Consider the following 20,220-nt stretch of genomic DNA (forward strand, 5'->3'; position numbering starts at 1 on the left):
TAAGAACATAGAAACGTCTAAGAGAAGAAAAGCAGGAAACCAAGCTTAACTCTTTACCGCACAAGACACACCCATACTGCACGTCATAGCATATTTAACAAAGTGGTAGATGATGATGTTGGTCACAAGGATACATGAAAAAATAAATATATATTTATCATCCAGTATCCTTGACCAGAGTCCAGTGTCATCTAAGTCTGCCTTGAAAATATGGTTAACTATAACCTAAGATGTTGGCTCAGGACCTCATCTTTTCTGTCTGACTTCAGTGGCCATCAATATGATAATAATGATAATTATGATAATGCTACTGATGCTTCATATGGTATATTCCATTATTTACTCTGCTAACTTTGATTGGACATACTTTATCTCCTATTGCCGTATATATAATAATTTGTGTTCACACTCTATATGTCCTATATCCATTGTTATATAATGTATCTCTGTACAAACCATTTTTAATACACATCCTTATGCATTAGATTATTGTATGTGCTGCCTTCTACCCTTAATTATACAATTGCATGAACCCAGAGGAGCAGCATGACTTCCAGGTTTATTCTTTGAGAAAGCACTGTGCCTAGCAAGAAACGTGCTCGAATAACTGTTTGTTCCTGCTGGCTGCTTAATAAAGGAAGAATATCTTTTTGTATATCAGTGTGCGGTGTTCCTGTTGTTGACATTATTATTGACGGCTTCCAGGTAACTTGCATGTTAAGGTGGTCAGTAATGGCAGCCTAAGTATATTTATCTTTCCAGTTGCTTTATTGATATCATTTCATTATTTTCAGTTTAGCTGAAGGTGTTTTGTAGATTTCTGGTCTTAGCAAGGAGCATCACATTAGAAATTGGAATTACCCTCCTTAATGGAACAGCTCTCCAGAATTATTTGTCAACTATTTGTGGTTGTTGGAGGAAAAGCATCAGTTTCTGGACTCTGCTGATAGCACAGTAATTTGGCCTGTCATTTACAGAGTGACCACATCTGACAGCAAAAACCACTTATGACCAGCTGAAGCGTCATTCTACCGAAAGATACAGTATTTCTAATTAAATATAACGATGTAACTATTGTTTAATTAATTTGGTAGTTCTGCTGTTATATAAATAATCATGGAACATGTCTACTGTAGCCACAGCTGCCTAGTGCCTTGAAATTTTGGTTGAGTTTGGTTTGTGTCATCTGGGGTTGTCTTTTTTATGAATTATTTGCAAGAATGTTTTTTTCTTATCCCTTGAGGGACACAGGCAGTTGTTCTCCTTAGAGTTATACTGCCGCCTACAGTAGGATTGCCCTGTCCCTGAATACTCACTTTGTGAGTGGACCGGTCTGGCTGAGCACCGAGACCAAGTTCAAGTATATAGGTCACTGGGTAACTTTAACATTTTTCAATGCCTGCTGTTTTCCACCGCAGAAGGGGTTAATGCTGTGGGATCGAGTGCTGACGTCATCCACTGGGTATAGTGTCAAATGCTTTGCGACTTCTTTACCACAATAAAGCATTGGGGAAGCATTCCCCCAAAGCTCCTCCTGCTTTGCAAAGAGCCACAAAGAACCCCCAAAGCTCCTCCTGCTTTGCAAAGAGCCACAAGGAACCCCAAAAGCTGCTTCTGCTTTGCAAAGAGCCACAAGGAACTTCTAATCCATTCCTGCTACCCATCTACAGTGACTTTGGTCACCTCTGTTCATGCAGCGTACCTACTGATGCAGGTCTGCAATCTGGAATCATGTTGCCACCTCCAACTGGAGTCTATCCCATCTTCAGAATATTCCCCAGCTCCTTTGGGTGTGGCCAACTTCAGTGACTCGTCTGATTTTGTTTCTTTGTTTATCATCCCAGATGGTCCCTGTAAGGCCCCGTTCCCACTGCGCGATATGCAAATCGCGCGTTTGTTGCGCGATTTGCATATTGCGCGACATCGCGAGATTTGCAGCGCGATGTCGCGTTCAAGCTTGCATTGAGCAAGCTTGAATCGCGGCTAGATCCGCTCCAAAAAGGGTCCTGCTGTAGCGACACACGACCCGCGACAGCAGGACCCTTTGCCCCATTGGATTGCTTTGGAGCGCGATATCGCGCGGTAATTTGCCGCGATATCGCGGGAATTACCGCGCGATAAATCACTCAATGTGAACGGGGTCTAAAGGTAGACCTGCTCCTCTTTATACTCTCTCTAGGGGGCTCAGGCAGACCATTATCCAAGCTTATGGTTCATGGACTGAGTTCCACCCTCTCCTGTCAATGCAAACTCTGCTAGATCGGTAAATGTTTCCTAGGTTTTTGGCATCAAACAGCTGTTTCCCAAATCTGCAAGGCTGCCACTCAGTCCTTTGTTCACATGTTTTCTACCAGGTGGATGTTGAGACATCATCTTATGCCAGCTATGGGCAATGGGTCCTTCATAGATGGCCCTATGAGCGGTCCCCAGTTTTCTTTTTGTTTTTATGGGCCTGTTAGCAATTGTTTGCCCACCCCTCAATTGGACGTTCCAATTTTAAATGACTTCTTGTGTTCCTCAATGTAGGAGAAAGAAAATAGCATTTCTGTACTCACCATGTCCCAGTCCTCTGTGCTTATGATCATGCTCTTAGTACTGCATGCTACAAAACTACAAAAGGCATGCTTTGTAGGAGGAGCAATTAGCCTGGGCTGGCCTACAGTTTTCTTGTTTGCCAGTGTCCAATCCTACTGTAGGTGGCAATGTAAGATGAAGGTGAATGCCTTCCTGTGTCCCTTAATGGGATCCAAGAGAAGGATTTTACGGTGAGTACTAAAATCCTATTTTATTAGTCATCTTGTCCAGTGTTTAGGACTTTCCCTACAGTTTCTTTATCAGTTCAGGTCATGTCATTTGATGATTATGAGGAAGCGTTAACTTCTTCCTTATTCATTATGCATTTGATAACAATTGACCCTAACTGTTGTTATTTATTGTTATACCCTTTAAAGCGGACCTTTACACTCACAAATCTAATTCTACCAATGCATCCCTCAATGTATGATGATTACTAATAACATAGACATGTCAGGTGTAAAATGCTGTGATTTTGAAATACTTACACTTGCAGAGCATTCACTTCCTGCTTTGAAAGGGCAAAATGACTTCAGTTTGCCAAAGCAATACACACTGGGATTGCCTTGTCATCAGCAGAGCATTGCTGGGAAGTCTCATCTGTAATCTCATGAGATCTCAGGGAAAGGTATTTTCCTCCCCCGGGATGATGTGCATGGTCACATGTCCTAGTCACATGTGCCAGAAATCTAGGTAGAAAAATGAGAGCTAGTAATCTGCCCTTAGTAAACATGGCCACTGTCAGAAGACTGGGAAAGAAAAGAGAAATGAGGTATGGAAAGAATACAAAGCCGACAATTATCTAGAAGTATCTGTCTGTAGATTGTCATTACTAAACATTTCCAAAGGCGTGTTTGTTGTTATTTTAAAGATATGGGTAAAGGTCCATTTTAACCAGGATTCCTCCTGGCCAGGCTGGAATCTGTAAAGTTTCATACATTTTTCTTTTACCAAGCAGGAACAACAAGCATTTTGGAATTGAAAGCTGGAAGTGATGTCACATCTTTCACTTTAACATGGTAGCCAGTGCACTTGGTACTTTGCATGGCTCAGTGTTTCCTTGGTTTTCTGAGCTGTCCTAGATAAGCCAGGCTAGATATTACAAACTATAAGCAATCGCTTTCTATAAATACAAGTGTGTCTGCTTTGTGGTCTTTTGCTCTCACCATTGCACATGAAACTAATAAAATGCTCTTGGCAGAGTGAACTTTCTACATTGATGTCTAATCCTACTGCAAATCAGTGCTGGAGAGTTCAGCTTAGTGCTGTTCCTGTCTCCATTGCCAAGAGCCCAGTTCCACTTTTGCAGATGTAAAAGGAATGAGGGACATTTATCAAGCAGCCTTGGTAGCAGGGTGCACATGGGAAGGCTTACAACAATACAAAACACAAAAAGAATCCCCAGCAAACCTGCCAGCTAGCCTGCAACAAAACTAGTTACCTTGTCAACAGTATGTGTTAAAAACAGAGGTTTTAGTTGCACAAACCTTTGTTCAAAAATATATAGAAGCCACACTGCCCCGTCAAGGCACCTCTGTAAAGTGTGGTCCTAACTCTATTTATGAGTCTCCATGTTGGAGCATATTAATGCAGTCGATAAATTAAATGCAGGTGTACCTGGAGGTAGCCTACTCCTCCTCCTGTAAAGTGTGGTCCTAACTCTATTTATGAGTCTCCATGCAGGGATGCACTGGAGGCCCAGCACTCCAAAATGCACGCTGGGTCCCCCAGTGCGTCCCCACATCAAATATAGTCAAACTAGGAAAGAATGGTAACCGCATAAATTTATAACCAGCCTTGGTAGCAGGGTGCACATGGGAAGGCTTACAACAGTACAAAACACAAAAAGAATCCCCATCAAACCTCCCAGCTAGCCTGCAACAAAACAAGTTACCTTGTCAACAGTATGTGTTAAAAACAGAGGTTTTAGTTGCACAAACTTTTGGCCAAAAATATGTAGAAGCCACACCATCCCCCGTCAAGGCTCCTCTTCCATTTAATTTATCGACTGCATTAATATGCTCCAACATGGAGACTCATAAAAAGTTAGGACCACACTTTACAGAGGAGCCTTGACGGGGCAGTGTGGCTTCTACATATTTTTGGCACTATGGTTTGTGCAACTAAAACCTCTGCTTTTAACGTATACTGTTGACAGGGTAACTCGTTTTGTTGCAGGCTAGCTGGCAGGTGTGCTGGGGATTCTTTTTGTGTTTTGTATACATTTATCAAGCAACTCATCAACACAATTAGACACAAATCAGGCTGCCTGGAATCTGAGGCAGCAAACTGAGACAGATTTGGCACTGAAACTAGAAATAGAGAGTGGAGACTCAAAGATTCTACTTTTTTTTTTAGCATATTTACTGGTGACGTCCCTCAATTAAGAGAATGGCCTAAGAAAAAATTGGGGGACTTTAAATTGATTCACCACTGAAGATGATACAGAATATAATTCCAAACAGACAATTTAGAAGTGATCAGGAACAGGTTTTATTATGTTGCAGTGCTAGTTTATAACAGCAGGAGGAGGAATTTATGAATTAAATAAATCCTTATAGCACATCTGTCTCACTGCTCCTGTTTAGCACTGCTGTGTGACATAATGAATAGACATTTTTTTAAATATTGCAGTAAAGTATATTTCCAATTTTGGAATAACACCTACTTTATATTTGTTACATGTTTCCAATCACATAGCATAACTTAAAAAAAAATAATTAAAAAATTCCTGCTTACATTTTTACTTGCTGATTTCTGAAAACTTCCAAACTGAGGAGGGGGCTATGGAGTTAATGTTTGCCATAATTAACCCTAATAATTCCAGCCAGTAGTTGAAGCTCTAGGCTCCTTTTTACAAGCAGTGGAGTTTCTCATAACCACAGTGCATGTGTTTTGCTTCCAGTTCCATGCTGGGCTATTTAAAACAATGAGCATGAATCTTCTGAAAACCTGATTTTCGCTAAACCTCAACTCACAGAAATGCATAGATACAAACTGTTATATTGAACGAGGCTCTTGTAACCACAGTTGCCTAGTGCCTAAAGACTTCTTTGGAGTTTGCTTTGTGTCAGCTTTGTGTTACTGTTTTTGAAATCTTTGTGAGAATGTACGTTATTAATCTTGTCCAGGGGTTAGGGTATAAGTTTATGTATCAATTCTCAACTGTTCTGAGTGCTATAATTTGGGAGTCTGCCTTTACTATAGTCACATTATCAGTCTCATTGTCATGCTGCTAAACCCTGCAGTATGCTTCCATTTTAACATTTCATAATTGTTTACAAGCCTCTCCCCAAAAATGAAAAGATTACAAGTGCGGTAAAATGCTGTCACTCATTTTACACCAAACACTGTGTTGTATACCATCTACAGGAGCAGTGCCTATAACAGCACTTCTTTTCTGATAAAATGGAACATAAACTTTATTTTTTCCAGATATGCATTGTGTGTCGAGTGTTGTAAAATATTTAACATCTGGAAATGTAGATAATAGAAAGGACTCCTAGGCTTAGATGCATAGACCTTTTCATGTTTTTTTGGCAGCCACCCCGTCGCATGAATGTAAACCAACGCAATTTAAAATATAATAATGACCAACATGTGTACATGGATTACCTTGTGTTAAAACCCATGCTTTAAAATGCATTTAACATATATATTGAATTAAGTGACATCAGATAGGTGTCTAATTTCATATACAGTACTAAACTAAATGTAATAAAAATAAGACAGGACTTTTCTGGAAGCATAGTCTTATTTGTACCTCAAGTCCCTTGGACAGAATCAAACTAGTGGACTGACAGCCTCCTATGGTTTTCTTTGACAATAAATTCCATTGTATCTTCAGCAATACATTTAATTTTAAAATGTTTAGAAGATGCAGTTTGCTGTCCCATAGAAAATCAATGTCTTTGGATAATGATTAAAACTGATGCAGAAGTAATCTTTTATACTCTAAATCAACTCCTGTAAACTTCAACGGTCTAGTTAATTGAAAAGTTGGATAAGTAAAATGTGGAGCAGGTGAATCCTCAGGGCTTATAGAAGTGTATCTAAACCCAAGAACACAAATGTAATACACTGATCAGTCATAACATTATGACCACTGAGAGGTGAAAAGTGAATAACGTTCATAATCTCGCTCAGAGCAACTCCAAAACTGCAGCTCTTGTGGGATGTCGCCGGATTGCAGTGGTCAAAACCGATCAAAAGTGGTCCAAGGAAGAGAAACCAGTGAAATAGAGATAAGGTCATGGGCGGCCAAGGCTCATTGATGCACGTGGGAAGCGAAGATTGGTCCGTGTAGTCTGAACCAATAGAAGAGCTACTATAGCTCAAGTTGCTGAAAGAGGTAATGCTGGTAGTGATAGAAAGGTGTCTGAATACACAGTGTGGGACCGCGTAGCTGCAGACTGGTTAGGGTGGCCATGCTGATCCATGTCCACAGCTATTCCCTGATGGCAGTGGCCTCTTTCAGTAGGATAATCCACCCTGCCACACTGCAAAATGGGTTTAAGAATGGTTTAATGAACACAACGAGTTTGAGGTGTTGACTTGGTCTCCAAATCTCAGTCCAATCGAGCATAGTGAAGTCCATGCCTCAACAGGTCATGGTTGTTTTGGCAGCAGAAGAAGGACATGCTCAATATTAGGCAGGTAGTCATGATGTTATAGCTGTTCGCTGTATATTGCAGCTTACCAGACCTTAGATGTTGTGGGTGAATTTGTTTTCTTTGTTTGGGTTTTTTCTTCATTTTCACTGGTGAACCTGCCAGCAACACACTTCTTATCCTATGGTAACAAAGCTCACTTACTGTATTGTATCTCAGGAGGTGCAACTTTTTAAGTAAGTAACAGGCGTACTAGGCTTTGGGCAGGATCAACATGTATCTTTTGCAACAAATGTAACAAAATGCTTTCAAAAGTATATTTAACAGACCAAAAGGGAACAAATAAGAGGCGTTCATTGTTGAAATCGATGTAAACTTTAAGAATGGCACATAGGTGTACAAGTGTAGAGGTTTTTTCCCGTTTCCTGTTGGGTGTCTGGGACAGGAAGTGAAAGAAAAGCAAAATAATACATAACTGACAGGAGATTTAACCCTTTGCTTCTCAAGAAAAAAATAAATAAAGCTTTGGATATGTATACATCACAACTTTCTTTAGACTCATTTACTATTCTTTGCTAGCAGTTTCGGATGACTGGTAAAGTCTCATCTCTATTTAGGAGTCATGGATTCAGACCATTGAGGTACAAAGCTGCTAGTGTGCATTGTGTCATGAACTGGTGCTAGTCCCATGTTTTCAGTAATACATTTCTGCTTGTCAGCATACAGACTGTACTCACTCACACCGTCTTGAAGTAATACTAAAAAGTGACATTATAATACAGAGCAGTATTTTTCAAGGTTTATTAGGATTCTCAGGTTGTAAACATTAATTACAGCAACGATAAGTAACAAAATAATCACTGGGTAGATATGCACTTGAGGAAGTGAGTTTCTGTTAGACAGTGGGGGCAGAGGGATCCACCTTATACATAAGGTGTCAGAGGCACCGGATTAACAGGCAGTGGGTTTGCTTAACCCCTTTATTCCCTACAGGCCTGGAAGGAGAAGACAGAGGTGATGTTTAAATGAGAAAGCATGGAACAAACCATTCTAGCTTTGATCATTTTGGTTTAGTCAGAACAATGGCAAATCCGATGGCTTGATGTAAATGACTGTACCTGTACTGTACCTGAACATTGCTCTGTGCTTCATTGAATACATGCCATAGATTATCGATATGCTATGCAGAGTGCAACCGTGTATCTGAATGGGGTAAATGTGGAATTTCATAGGCTGAAAACCAGCATTTCACTGAGATAAAAGAAGTCCCCTTCAAACACAGAAATAATAACATGTAATAACATATTGGTGTATGGCAAAGCAATATGTGAATAATGCACTAGGCAGTGTATAGGTGTGATCTGTAAGTGAAAGTATAGAGTACTTTCTTCTAAGTGCAATGGTGTTGGAGGGGTTGGGTTATGCAATCAGAGTGTCTCCTAGCTGTTGATGATGTGCACTTATAGATGGGGCACATATGGCCTTACCTAAAAGGGCAAAACACAAGGAATTACCTATTCATTTAGCAGACTACAGCAAACTAAAATCTGTACTCATTAGCTACTGCACCGTTAATACCAATTGCTTTATTCCATACTCACTGTTTAAGCACAGTCACATACTGTGACCCAAAGGCTGCTTTAGAGGTATGGGTGCCAAGCTTCCCTTGTGTTTACTTCCTACAGTACACCTTCTTATATATGTCTTATTTTACCACAGTTAAAATGTGCAGTAAAATTGGCAAAGTAAATTGAGATTGTATGTCAAATGTGAATGTTTGCATTTACTTGTAAGTGGGGTGTTTGTATTTCAAGGACATTTTTATCACTTTTCCAGTTCGCCCATCAGAGACATGGAGGCAAAGCATTTGAGATGCATTCGTATGCAGTTTGAGACACGAGCAGGAGTGCAGCCAGTACAAAGGATATGACTTTAATACTTACCTAATGTTATTTATGGCTGGTTCAATGTGGCCTCCAATTTTATGATCAAGGTTCCGAACATTTTTTTCTGAAAAGATTTATCGATTAGATGGAACTGTACTATGCAGATCTCTTAGGCCTCTTTGACACGGACGGCATCCATTCCAATCAGCAGGGGATCCGTGAACAGATCCCCTGCTAAATGGGAGCACCATGGAGCGGAAGTCACTTTTGTGACATCCGTGTCCATTCAGTTTTTTGTTCCATCTTTTGATGGAGGAAATAACGTTGCCTACTAGACCCATGTTAGGTCTATGGGAAGGCGGATGTGAACAGATGTATGTCCAGTTACATCCTTTTACCTCCCATCCGTCAGGTTTAGGTCTGCAAAATTGGAACTCTTTCTTTTGGACCTAGACAGACTCGGGGGTAGTTAGATGTGTATGGACGCATAGACTAACATTGCACTTCCGATCAGATCCACCTGTCATCTGAGCGTGTGAAAGTGGCCTTAGATAAACGTATCCTTGCTGATCTTTCTGGCACATCATAGTACAGGCATTTCAGCTTAACAAAATGTAAAGCCCAACTCGAGTCAAAACGTTTATTTTTTTTCATTTTCGAGTGGGGATGGGTTAGAAACTCTCTCGTGGGTTCAATGCCCATGCCCCATTCCATCTGGCACCCATCACCAGCACAAGAAACGAGGGACTCTCTCTAATGAGAGATAGCCATAAAATTAGACAAAATTGCTAACTACACTCTAATTTAACCCCCGTCAATTAGGATGTGAGAAGAAATGTTCTAAACAAGAATACAATAAAAATGTGATAGAGGTTCTAACCCATCCATCCACACCCATTTAATGCTGTATCTCCATTAAATAGATCTCTCGCTTCCCCTTCTGTCTGATTCGGAATGCAATAAAAACTTCATAGAGGTTCAAACACTCCCCCACTCTATCCCAAACTAAAACTTATTTTGGAGTTGGGCTATTATAGAAGCTGACTTGCACACTCAGTGTGCATCATTAGAATGCCCCTACCATTTTCCATATGAGGCATTCAAAGAAATTTAATTGAACATCTTCTTGTAAGCCCTTTTTATTAGTGGTACTCCAACTCCAACTACAACCAATGTTTTCAGCTGATAAGTGTTTATACTGTTACAAAACAATGACGCTTCCACTAATAATACTAATTAATAGCTAGTGATATGTTGGTGATAAGTTTGGTCCCTTACTTGCCAGTCAGGGTCATCAGCCCCATAGTTTGCTATGTGTTCACTTAAGCTCATTAATTAAAAAAAAGGCATTGCTGTATGTGTTCCTCTGCTTTGCTGCATATAGTTACATAAGGCAAACACTGGGAAATGTACCAACTTTGTATTGAGTGCCTACACTTGGCTTACATCATGGAATTCACAACAAAAATTAGGACTGGTTTGGTTAACGTTGACCTTTCACTTCCAGTATCAGTGTATGGCGTCAAATTAGGAAACCAATGTTATCTCTGTGAATCCCTTTGCACTGTTCTCGGAAGCACTACCTCCTCTCTGGTGCTTCTAATGATTAGCGGGTTACTCGTGGAGTAACAGTTATTGTGAGTAAACATCAATACAGCAACAAAAAAAAACCCCAAAACAAGTCCTGAGTCCAAGATACTGCAACACTGTACAAACAAAAATTAACACAAGCTTCTCTTAGATCAGGGATATGGTGCTGGTAAAAAAAAAAATATATATATTATTGGGTTGCTTCTCCCTTCCTGAAAGCCACCCTGTTTTTTATGTTAGGGTTGGAGCCATGCAGAAGATTGAAATGGTTGTTTGAATCTTTACGTTATATCATCCAGTACATCCAAGTGGGTGCTTTCCCACAATGGGCTGCCATGCCATTTTTCAACGCGTCGGAAAGAACTGAAGATTTTCCAGATCGCCTTGCTGTATAATGGGAATGCCTGGACTGTAAACAGGATTATTTTTCAGAAGTGCTTGGCTCTTTTGTTGGGAAGTTCTGAGGAACGAAGGAAGCCAACCAAGGGAGGAGTTCCTACCGGACGGGTGTTTGCGAACAATAAATAAGACACTGCAATGAGTCCATGGGTACCACATCCGTCTCCAAACTGGTCCTTGAAGTGATGGGTTTTGGGATCAGGAAATATGAGAGTTAAGTGCCATTGGAATGAGGGCTCACTGTTCCTGTATCTGCTGCTGCATTTTCTGCAACATTTCCTGCATTTTCCGCAGCTGAAAGAGAATAAGATTAGCTTCAGACAAAACACTTAAAATATATTAACAGAAAAGGCAGGGACACACATTAAAACACAGTCCACATACAGTCCGTATCTCTACGGCTAAGCCCGTGACTGGGTGAAATGCGTCAAGGGGCGGACCTTGGGTAGGACACTAGTGATGTGGTACAAATTTCAATAAACTATCCCATTGGAATCTGGTGTGTGGCCATCTTTTCTTCTGTTTGTATGGGCTCATATTTGAACAAGGATGTGCTCCCGGCGGGAAAGAACCAGCTCATTCTTTCCCTGAATCGTGGAAGAGCGGTGCTTCTTTTATGTGTTCTCCTGGCACAGAAAGGAGTTTTATTTAACTTCTCCAGCCTATGGTGCCTGATGGTCTACCTCTTAAGCAGACTGGATGACTGAGATTTTTAGAAAATATCAGAAATCATTTTTGAGCCTTCTATTACTTTGGGTAGGTAAGTGTACTGTACTGAAATGGAAACAAGCAGAAAGCATAGCCATTTGAGGGCTTGTTCACACCATCTCCGTTCAGGTAAATTTTTTTAAACACACCAAGAAGCATGCACGATGATGTCAATGCTTTAAAATGAGGCCAATTCACATTTATGCATTCCAGAGCTTTCAAAAAAAGTACAGCAGTGTGCTTTTTGTTTGCACTGGAATGCACCTAAACGCATGTAAATGCACTGGAAAGCGCTTAAACACAAACATCAAAAATGTGTTGCAAACGTGTCAAAAATGTGTATGCGGTTTATGGTGTGAACAAGCCCTTAAGACTGGACTCATTTTATCAGGCATAATATCTATTGTATTTATTTCTGATTCTACATAAAACTGGGAGTGGATGCTGAGCATTTCTTTCATAAAATGTAGGGTGTGGAGCCTACAGCGTCCTTCAGATTATTCTCTGCATAACACTGAGACTCAAGGATAGGAGGAAAGGCTCATCACAAGAGCTGGCACAGTCATGTGACAGGTATCAACCTCCTCCCAGCACTTTATATTTCTAAAGTAGTTAAAATGTCTGGGACTTTACTTGTAGAGTCCTGAAGTAAAAAACACATTTGAAAATCACAATCAATTCTGCTTTATAAAAGTACTCAAGGATATTTTGTTTTAAAGCAGCAGCATAGTCACAATAGAGCCAAACAACTGCTTTATCAATGCTGTGGGGCTAGTTTAAAAATCTTCCATCCAGCATATAGCTGGGCGAATGTCGTTCACATGACATTACTGCCACTAGATGGAGTCGGGAAGCATAGAAAATTCCTATGCTCCTCTGCACCATGTAGTGCTATGCAAACGCCATATGTCCAGCTAAACAAAGAGTGGAAGATTTATAAACCTTTCAATTTTGTTCCTTTGCGTGATTTTAAAATATGCAATTAATTAATTCATAATAAAAAAAAGGAACTTGTCAGAATAGTGCTTATCTATGTTGGCTGATTCTTCCTTCCAGAACTGGAGGCCACCAATGCCTGACTCCAGGAACAGTGCTAGTTCTAGGACAGGGGTGTCAATGTATGCAGTGCTTTTCCCCAGCACCATGTGCTTTTCACAGATGTGCTTTTCCCCAGCACCATGTCTAGGAATTTGAAAATGGCAGCCTCTGGAGCTTGATGGAAGCTTTGGATATAACCAGTAACGTCAGACCTTCAAATAAAACAAATATACCACCAAGGTTGGCACAGACAGAGAAGGAAAGAGAAATGATACTGACCTCTTCATCCTTCATTTTTATGAGTTTCTCTGTTTCAGCATCAGGTGTTGGCAGAGGAAGGATAGGAATTGGACTCTCTATCCTGTTATCCTGAGTAAGTTTACTGTGGGGGAAAAATAAACACAAGGAGGGGAATTTATTAAAATTGGAGCAGGCACAACCTGGAGCAGTTGCCCAGGGCAACAAATCAGGTCCTCTCTTCAGTTTGTTCAGTTAAGATTTGAAAATGAAAGAGAGAAGCTGATTGGTTGCCGTGCACAGCTGCTCCAGATTTTGTCTGCTCCAGTTTTGATTAATTCCCCTCAAAGTGGTTTAAAATGGAGGAGCACACTACTGGGTTAAATGTATTTTTCTGCATGACTTGTTGCACGCAGTGCTGTAGATCTTGTTTGGGGGGAAATGTGCATTAGAGAAAAACTTTACATTTCTATAGTTACCTCCAACACCCCCCTCCAAAGTCTTATACTCCCATGTCTATGCCTCTCTTGATCCACGTTAGGCATCCCATGGGGAGCTACCACAGCAAACTCTCTAGGCTGATACCTCCTCTTGTGCACGTGCAATGAAATACTATTTGTTCCTATGGAGAGGCCATTTATTGCCGTGACACATAATATATGACCTCTCCACAGAAAATATTTTTTTCTGTGCATGCACAAAAGAAGTGACAGACCATGCAACACAGTCTGCAGGTGTGGCTGTGCAGCTCTCCGTGGGGCGCAAAGTGTGGATTTGGCAGGACCATGGACAGGACTTTTGAAGGAGACTGAGCATTCCTCCTTCAGGCGATCATACTCTATGACTTGAAAAACATCCCAGAATTGAGAAAAAAAACTTAACAGCATGGGATCTATTTCTAAAAAAAAATGCCATTCGCAATTAGTTTTTCATCCAGCGAACTTGCGTGTACATTTGTTCTGTGCGAATTACCCAGCTGTTGTGAGAAAGGTGCAAAATTGAATGTTTTTAAGGTTTTTTTTTCTCTTTCTGCTGCTCTGGACAGTAGTGAATGGGGAAAATACCACATTATGGCCACTAGATGGCGATGAGGATCATAGGAAATAAATACATCTTAGTAACAGGATATACAATGTAACAATTCTAAAGAACACTGGAGGCAATTAGCAGATAAATGTAACAACTGCTACTACAGGGATCCCCATAGTAACAATGGTTGCATGTATCTACTACATTTCTTTGGCACTCTCTAGAATTGTTATAGTGTATCTCTTGTGACTCAGATGTATTTATTTCTTATCATCCTCCATACCATCTAGTGGCCATAATGCGATTTACCACTTGTCCATAATATTCGAAGAACATCCAGCCAGAAGAGAAAATTGTCTTAAAGTGGACCTTTACCCATATCTTTAAAATGACAACTAAGACACCTTTAGAAATATTTTGCAATGGCAATCTGCAAATAGATAATTATAGGGAATTGACAGCTTTTTATTCTTTATATACCTTATTTCTCTTTTCTTACCCAGTCTTCTCACAGAGCCCATTTTTTACAAAGGGCAGATTAATCCATCTTCCTTTACTTCCTGGAACTCTGGCACATATGACTAGAACATGTGACCATGCACATCATCTCAGAGTAGGAAAATGTCTTTCCCTGAGATCTCGTAAGATTTTGCAGTTTACAGATGAGATCACCCAGCAATGCACTGCTGATGTAACCTTCCCAGGATGCATCTCTTAGGCATGGGCTACATCACTAATGCCTAGAGGACCAGGAAGTAGATAAACAGTCATTGTAAGTAAAAGCCAAAAATATTTGTTTAACTAATGAATGTAAGATGATTTCATATCAGCATCCAGAGCTGCATGCTAATGTGATTTCTAGTAAAAGGGGTAAAGGTCCGCTTTAAGAACATTCGGTTTTGCCCAGTTCTCACAACAGCTGGTTAATTTGCACAGAATGAATGTACATGCCGTTTAGCTGGACATGCAAGTTGTTTTATAAATAAACCCAATGTGATACACTGGCACTGCTTTGCAACATCAGTCATGCTGGTTTTATATTCACATCTATATTACAAAGGCAACATAAAAGGGATACTTAAAGGTGTCATAGGTAGGAGAGCAGCTACTTGATGAATGAAAGCATTTACACGTAATTATCATTTGTAGACAATATCATAGATTCACTTAGTACGGTTAGTAGGAACCATTTTCCTCCACACTTAGAAACATTATAATGTAAAATGTCAGTGATCTAAAATATGATGTAATTTAACCCCTAACCTTTCTGCAGTGCTCTCTGTTTCTTCATGCCTTGAAAAGATAAAACATCATACTGGATTATTCAGAACTGTTGAACTGTTTGTTCCATAGGTTAACAATGTTAGAAGTTAGCAAAATATACACAACCACAATAACAGTTGGTTTCATCTATTTTTACATGAGACCAATTGTTATCTCCTTGAGATTACAATTATTTGTCTTGTTAAATCTGGTCAAGGGAGAGATTATAACTTGAGAGGAAGCTTCTCTTCTAGAAGATCTTTCATATGTTCCATTTCAGTGGCTTCAGACTCAGCAGAGTGGAATTGGACTGGCACTGTTCCACATGAATGTGAGGTAGCATAGATGCCATATGATTGGCAGGATTATTGCAGTCTATAGTCCTAGAAACCCACCCATTTAATAAAGCCTTGCTTTTTTAATTATGAAGACTCTAATACTTTGTCGCAAACAGATAAAGTCTCTCATGCGAGATTTTTAAGCTAACGTTAATATTCATATTCAAAATGTCTTCTTGTTAACCATTTAAATGAGATGCTTCAGTATCTAAGGTTGAAGATTTACTGCAGGTGATTCTGGAATGCTATACATGTGGAAACCAGCATCTGCACTAAATGCAATACAATGTGGTACAGATAGCTTGTCTAAGAACACGGCTACTAAGCTATACATGATATTCTGTAGCTGTCAGACATTCTTTGAATTATTTATTGACTAACGATAAGGCTTCTGTTGTCAATAGCAATATCTTATGGCATGACTTCATGCTGAAAGTCTTTTGTTTAGGTGATGTGCTCATGTTTATATGTGTGAGTAGTCATGTTTGTACAAATGATGCTGTGAGTGCCTATCTCAGCACATGTAACAACCCCACTCCCCCCAGTCTCACCACACAGCACATGTAACAACCCCTCTTTCCCCAGTCTCACCACATGTAAGAACCCCTCTTTCCCCAGTCTCACCACACGTAACAACCCCCCTTCCCCCAGTCTCACTTCATATAACAACCCCTCTTCCCCCAGTCTCACTACATATAACAACCCCTCTTCCCCCAGTCTCACCACTTATAACAACCCCTCTTCCCCCAGTCTCACTACATATAACAACCCCTCTTCCCCCAGTCTCACCACTTATAACAACCCTTCTTCCCCCAGTCTCACCGCACAGCACATGTAACAACCCTTCTTTCCCCAGTCTCCCTACATGTAACAACCCCTCTTCTCCCAGTCTCACTACACAGAACATGTATCAACCCTTCTTCCCCCAGTCTCACAGCACATGTAACAACCCTTCTTCCCCCAGTCTCACCGCACAGCACATGTAACAACCCCTCTTCCCCCGGTCTCACCACATGGAGTCTCACCACACAGCACATGTAACACCCCCTCTTCCCGCCCAGCTGCGTGAGTGACAGCTGGCTCTGCCTATCTAGAGGCAGAGCCAGCTGTACCCGCCCCCTCCCTCCCCCGTCCGTTCCGCCAGTCAGCGCTGGCAGATCGGAGCGGGGAGGGGGGAATCCAGCCCCTCCCCTGTCACGGCAGAGAGCCGTGACAGGATCGAGAGGTGAGCGAACGCCAGTATCTGTTCGCTCACCTCCCGATCTACTGAGCCGACTCTATGAGGACTATGAGGTGAGTGGAAATCACTCATCTCATATTTCTCCTTTAAGGTGCCCACACACCTTGCGATAATCGTAAGAAATCCCGCGATCGTACGATTATCGTAAGGTGTATGGAAGCCGTGCGACCTCTACTACTGTAAGGTCGCACAACTTTTATCTTACTAACATGTTTAAAAACCCGCCGAGAATCGTACGATTTTCGGCGGGTGTGTAGCATGTTCGTAAGATAAAAGCCGGACGGGCCGCGCACACTGCCCGTTCGGCATTGCGGTCATTGGAAGCCCGCCCCTCAGCGGGGTGTGCTTGAGATAATCGCAAGTACGATCTTCCTGTCCAAGATAGGCAGATCGTACGTTTTTTTAATTACCTTACAACCATCGCAAGACAAAAGTCTTGCGATGGTTGTAAGGTGTGTGCCCAGCCTTACTCAGCTGTAGATCATCAAATCATCTCTGAATTGGTGCTGACACTGTCCTTCCTTCTGGAGGGTGACTACTTTTGCTCACCATGGTCCCTGTGTGTGTTGTAAAGTAGCCACTTCTCCAACCTCACTCCCGTGATGGACTACAATCAAATTGGTAAACTAAGCGTGAGATTGTAGTCCATCACGGGAGTGAGCTTGGAGTGGTGACTACTTTACAACACACACAGGGACCATGGGGAACAAAAGTAGCCACCCTCCAGAAGGAAGGACAGTGTCAGCACCAATTCAGAGATGATTTGAGGATCTACAGAGAAGTGATACATAAATAAGCTACAGTATTGTTAATAAATAAGGTACTTGAATAGATTTTTAAGATATAACTCCTGAGTTTAGTGTCACTTTAAAGGCCACATTAAGCTAACACACGGTTTAACTGATGCTAAATCATAGGGGTTTATTAACAGGCACATTTAAAATATAGCCCTCATATGTTAACAGTCTAACAATGCCTCCAGAAGTGACATAAAAAAGTGGATTACAGTGTATTAACACTATAACACATTCAAGATTCTCAGCCATAAAGGAAGCTTCTGGGGAGAGGATGCAAAGAAAGATCACCTCCTGAACCTCCAATCCTCAGTGGCCAGGTGAGGTAGATGTAATTCCTAATCACCAGCACTAAGTAATATCATTCAATATGTCCATTTATTTGGACATATCGTCACAGTGAAAAAAGCCAACGCTTCGGGGGCCACACAGGGTCCTGTCTTCTACCTTGTGTCTGCACGGCGCCATCCATGGTCAGGAGCGTTGTGAGAAGTGCGGAGGCACTCTCTATCTACCTACATTCATCCAAAATGAAACTATATACTAGTCAAAGGTACAGTGATTACATGGGCAGCAGTGTCTGAGGAAAAAAGATTTAATACACCCCTGTTTTTCCACAACCCTCCATATATCCGTGCTATCCCATGTTCATGGGGTTCATTCCAGTTAAAAGATTTGGATATCATCATTCTAAATTGGAATGCATCTCTCACTTCACCAGTCAAGTTTTACAAATGGTTATTTCTGGCATAATGTTATACTGGTTTGTTTAGTGTGAGTACATTATAAAGTTTGTTAGTGTGGATACTGTGGTATATGGTTACAGATAACATATTGTACAAGTAATTGAGCTGGTTATAACAGGTGTCTATTGTAGATATGAAGCAGAACAGAAAGTAAAAAAATGTAGACACCTTAATATCATATTTGACTGTTTGACATACCTGGTCATCTGCTGTATGCACTGTGCTCTGTAGTTTTCATAGTGCACGTCACATGTTACATCCTTAAGATCATGCATGTGTGTCCGAATCAGCATGTTTCGCAGCTTTACAAAGTCACAGTGTGCCTGATTCTCCACTGCAGACAGACGTGAACATGTGTGAATAGTGGCAAACAGGACTACATCTTATATTGACATACAGGCTACAGAATCATCAAATACTGCAGTGGGCTTGATACCAAAAGAAAGAACAGATCCAACATTGAGTCTACCAAAATCCCAGGAGAAATTGTAGATGTATGCGGAGTTATCCATGTCTATCCATGCTAGTGGATATACAGTACATATATCTGGAAAATAATCTACATCTAAAGGGCATTTTTTTTTAAATAAGATTTTAGAACTTTTCATTCATACAGAAACAGGACAACATTAAAAAAAAAGGCCTATATCAATACAATGTGCTGTGATCAAAGTGCAGTATAATGCTTACAAGTATTTTAAAAGTTCGGGTATGTTTGCGTTTTGAGAACAGAATAATGCAGTGGTGAAGCTTCTGTGAAAAAGAAACTATTGAACCAGATATTTTATACCAGTGGTGTGCAACTTGAAAATTATAGAGGGAATAAAGTGGCGTTCCCAGATACTCACAGAGGGTGGTACAATAGCAGCATGTTTTCAATTGTTGAGATGCATTGTATTGAGTTAGGCCGCCCATTCAAAATGAATGGGCTGTAACACACAGAACATTTGAGTGCTGCTGCATTTTTTGCAATGTACTGAACACACATTGAATTGTTGCCGTCAGTGGAAGCAATAGCAAGTCCCTGCATTGGTGTCAGTGGCAATGCTGGTAACCCCCTCCCCTTTCCATTGCTTGTCAATGGCAATCCCTGTCGTCCTTGCAGGTGCTGGTCAGTGGCAGTGCTTACAACTGTCTAAGTGTCAATGTGTGGGGACTTGCCTCACATTGTAAGATATCCTCTTACTTCCTGTTGAGTCCCCTAGTCCAGTGGTCCCCAACCCCCGGGCCCGTGGACCGGTGCCGGTCCGTGGATAAAATGGTACCGGGCCGCCCAAGGAACATTAAATTATTTCCATTTTATTTACTGTGGTGTATTTCTCTCGGGTTTGTCCGACTTTCCAGGACGAGAGGTTAACCGGGAGCTGAGAGACGTCACCTAAAGCCGCACCAATACAGCGCATGCGCAAAATATCGTGATATCGGGCGGTTTCAGGTGACGTCTGGAGCTGAGCGGCTGCAAGCGGCAGTGGCGTTGTAGCTTTGGTAAAGAGAAGGTGTGTATCGCTCTTCTCTCTGTTCACTGGTACTTTCTCATGTTTAACAGTGCTTGGTGTACGTGTATATTGTGTTTGCTCAAATTTAACCCACAAATTAGCAAAAATGAGTACGAAACAGACGTCGTTAGAAAGTTTCCTTGGGAAAAAGAAAAGGCCCAGTGAAGAGACAGAAGAAGGGCCTTCAACATCAAAGAAACATGTAACTTTTAACAGACAATACCATGAGTCCTACTTGAAATATGGATTTATCGGGACAGGTGATTCCAATC

General features: G+C 41.0%; 1 protein-coding gene across 5 annotated transcripts in view; it reads right to left on the reverse strand.

Moving 5' to 3' along the window:
• Positions 1-10,270: 10,270 nt before the first annotated feature.
• SEPT5 (septin 5) overlaps positions 10,271-20,220 on the reverse strand; it is a 57,753-nt gene continuing 47,803 nt past the window's right edge. For 3 of the 5 annotated variants that reach the window (XM_018556973.1, XM_018556969.1, XM_018556971.1), the window contains 4 exons: positions 18,651-18,786; positions 15,335-15,364; positions 13,085-13,187; positions 10,271-11,353 (listed from right to left, as the gene is read on the reverse strand). In XM_018556973.1, the coding sequence (XP_018412475.1) occupies positions 11,297-11,353; positions 13,085-13,187; positions 15,335-15,364; positions 18,651-18,786 (326 nt within the window). In that variant the 3' untranslated portion in view covers positions 10,271-11,296. The remainder of the gene's footprint in view (positions 11,354-13,084; positions 13,188-15,334; positions 15,365-18,650; positions 18,787-20,220) is intronic. The other 2 variants (XM_018556970.1, XM_018556972.1) reach the window with 1 other exon arrangement.

The sequence above is a fragment of the Nanorana parkeri genome, unplaced genomic scaffold (genome assembly GCF_000935625.1).
Source record: "Nanorana parkeri isolate BGI_ZX_2015 unplaced genomic scaffold, ASM93562v1 scaffold260, whole genome shotgun sequence".
NCBI lineage: Eukaryota > Metazoa > Chordata > Amphibia > Anura > Dicroglossidae > Nanorana > Nanorana parkeri.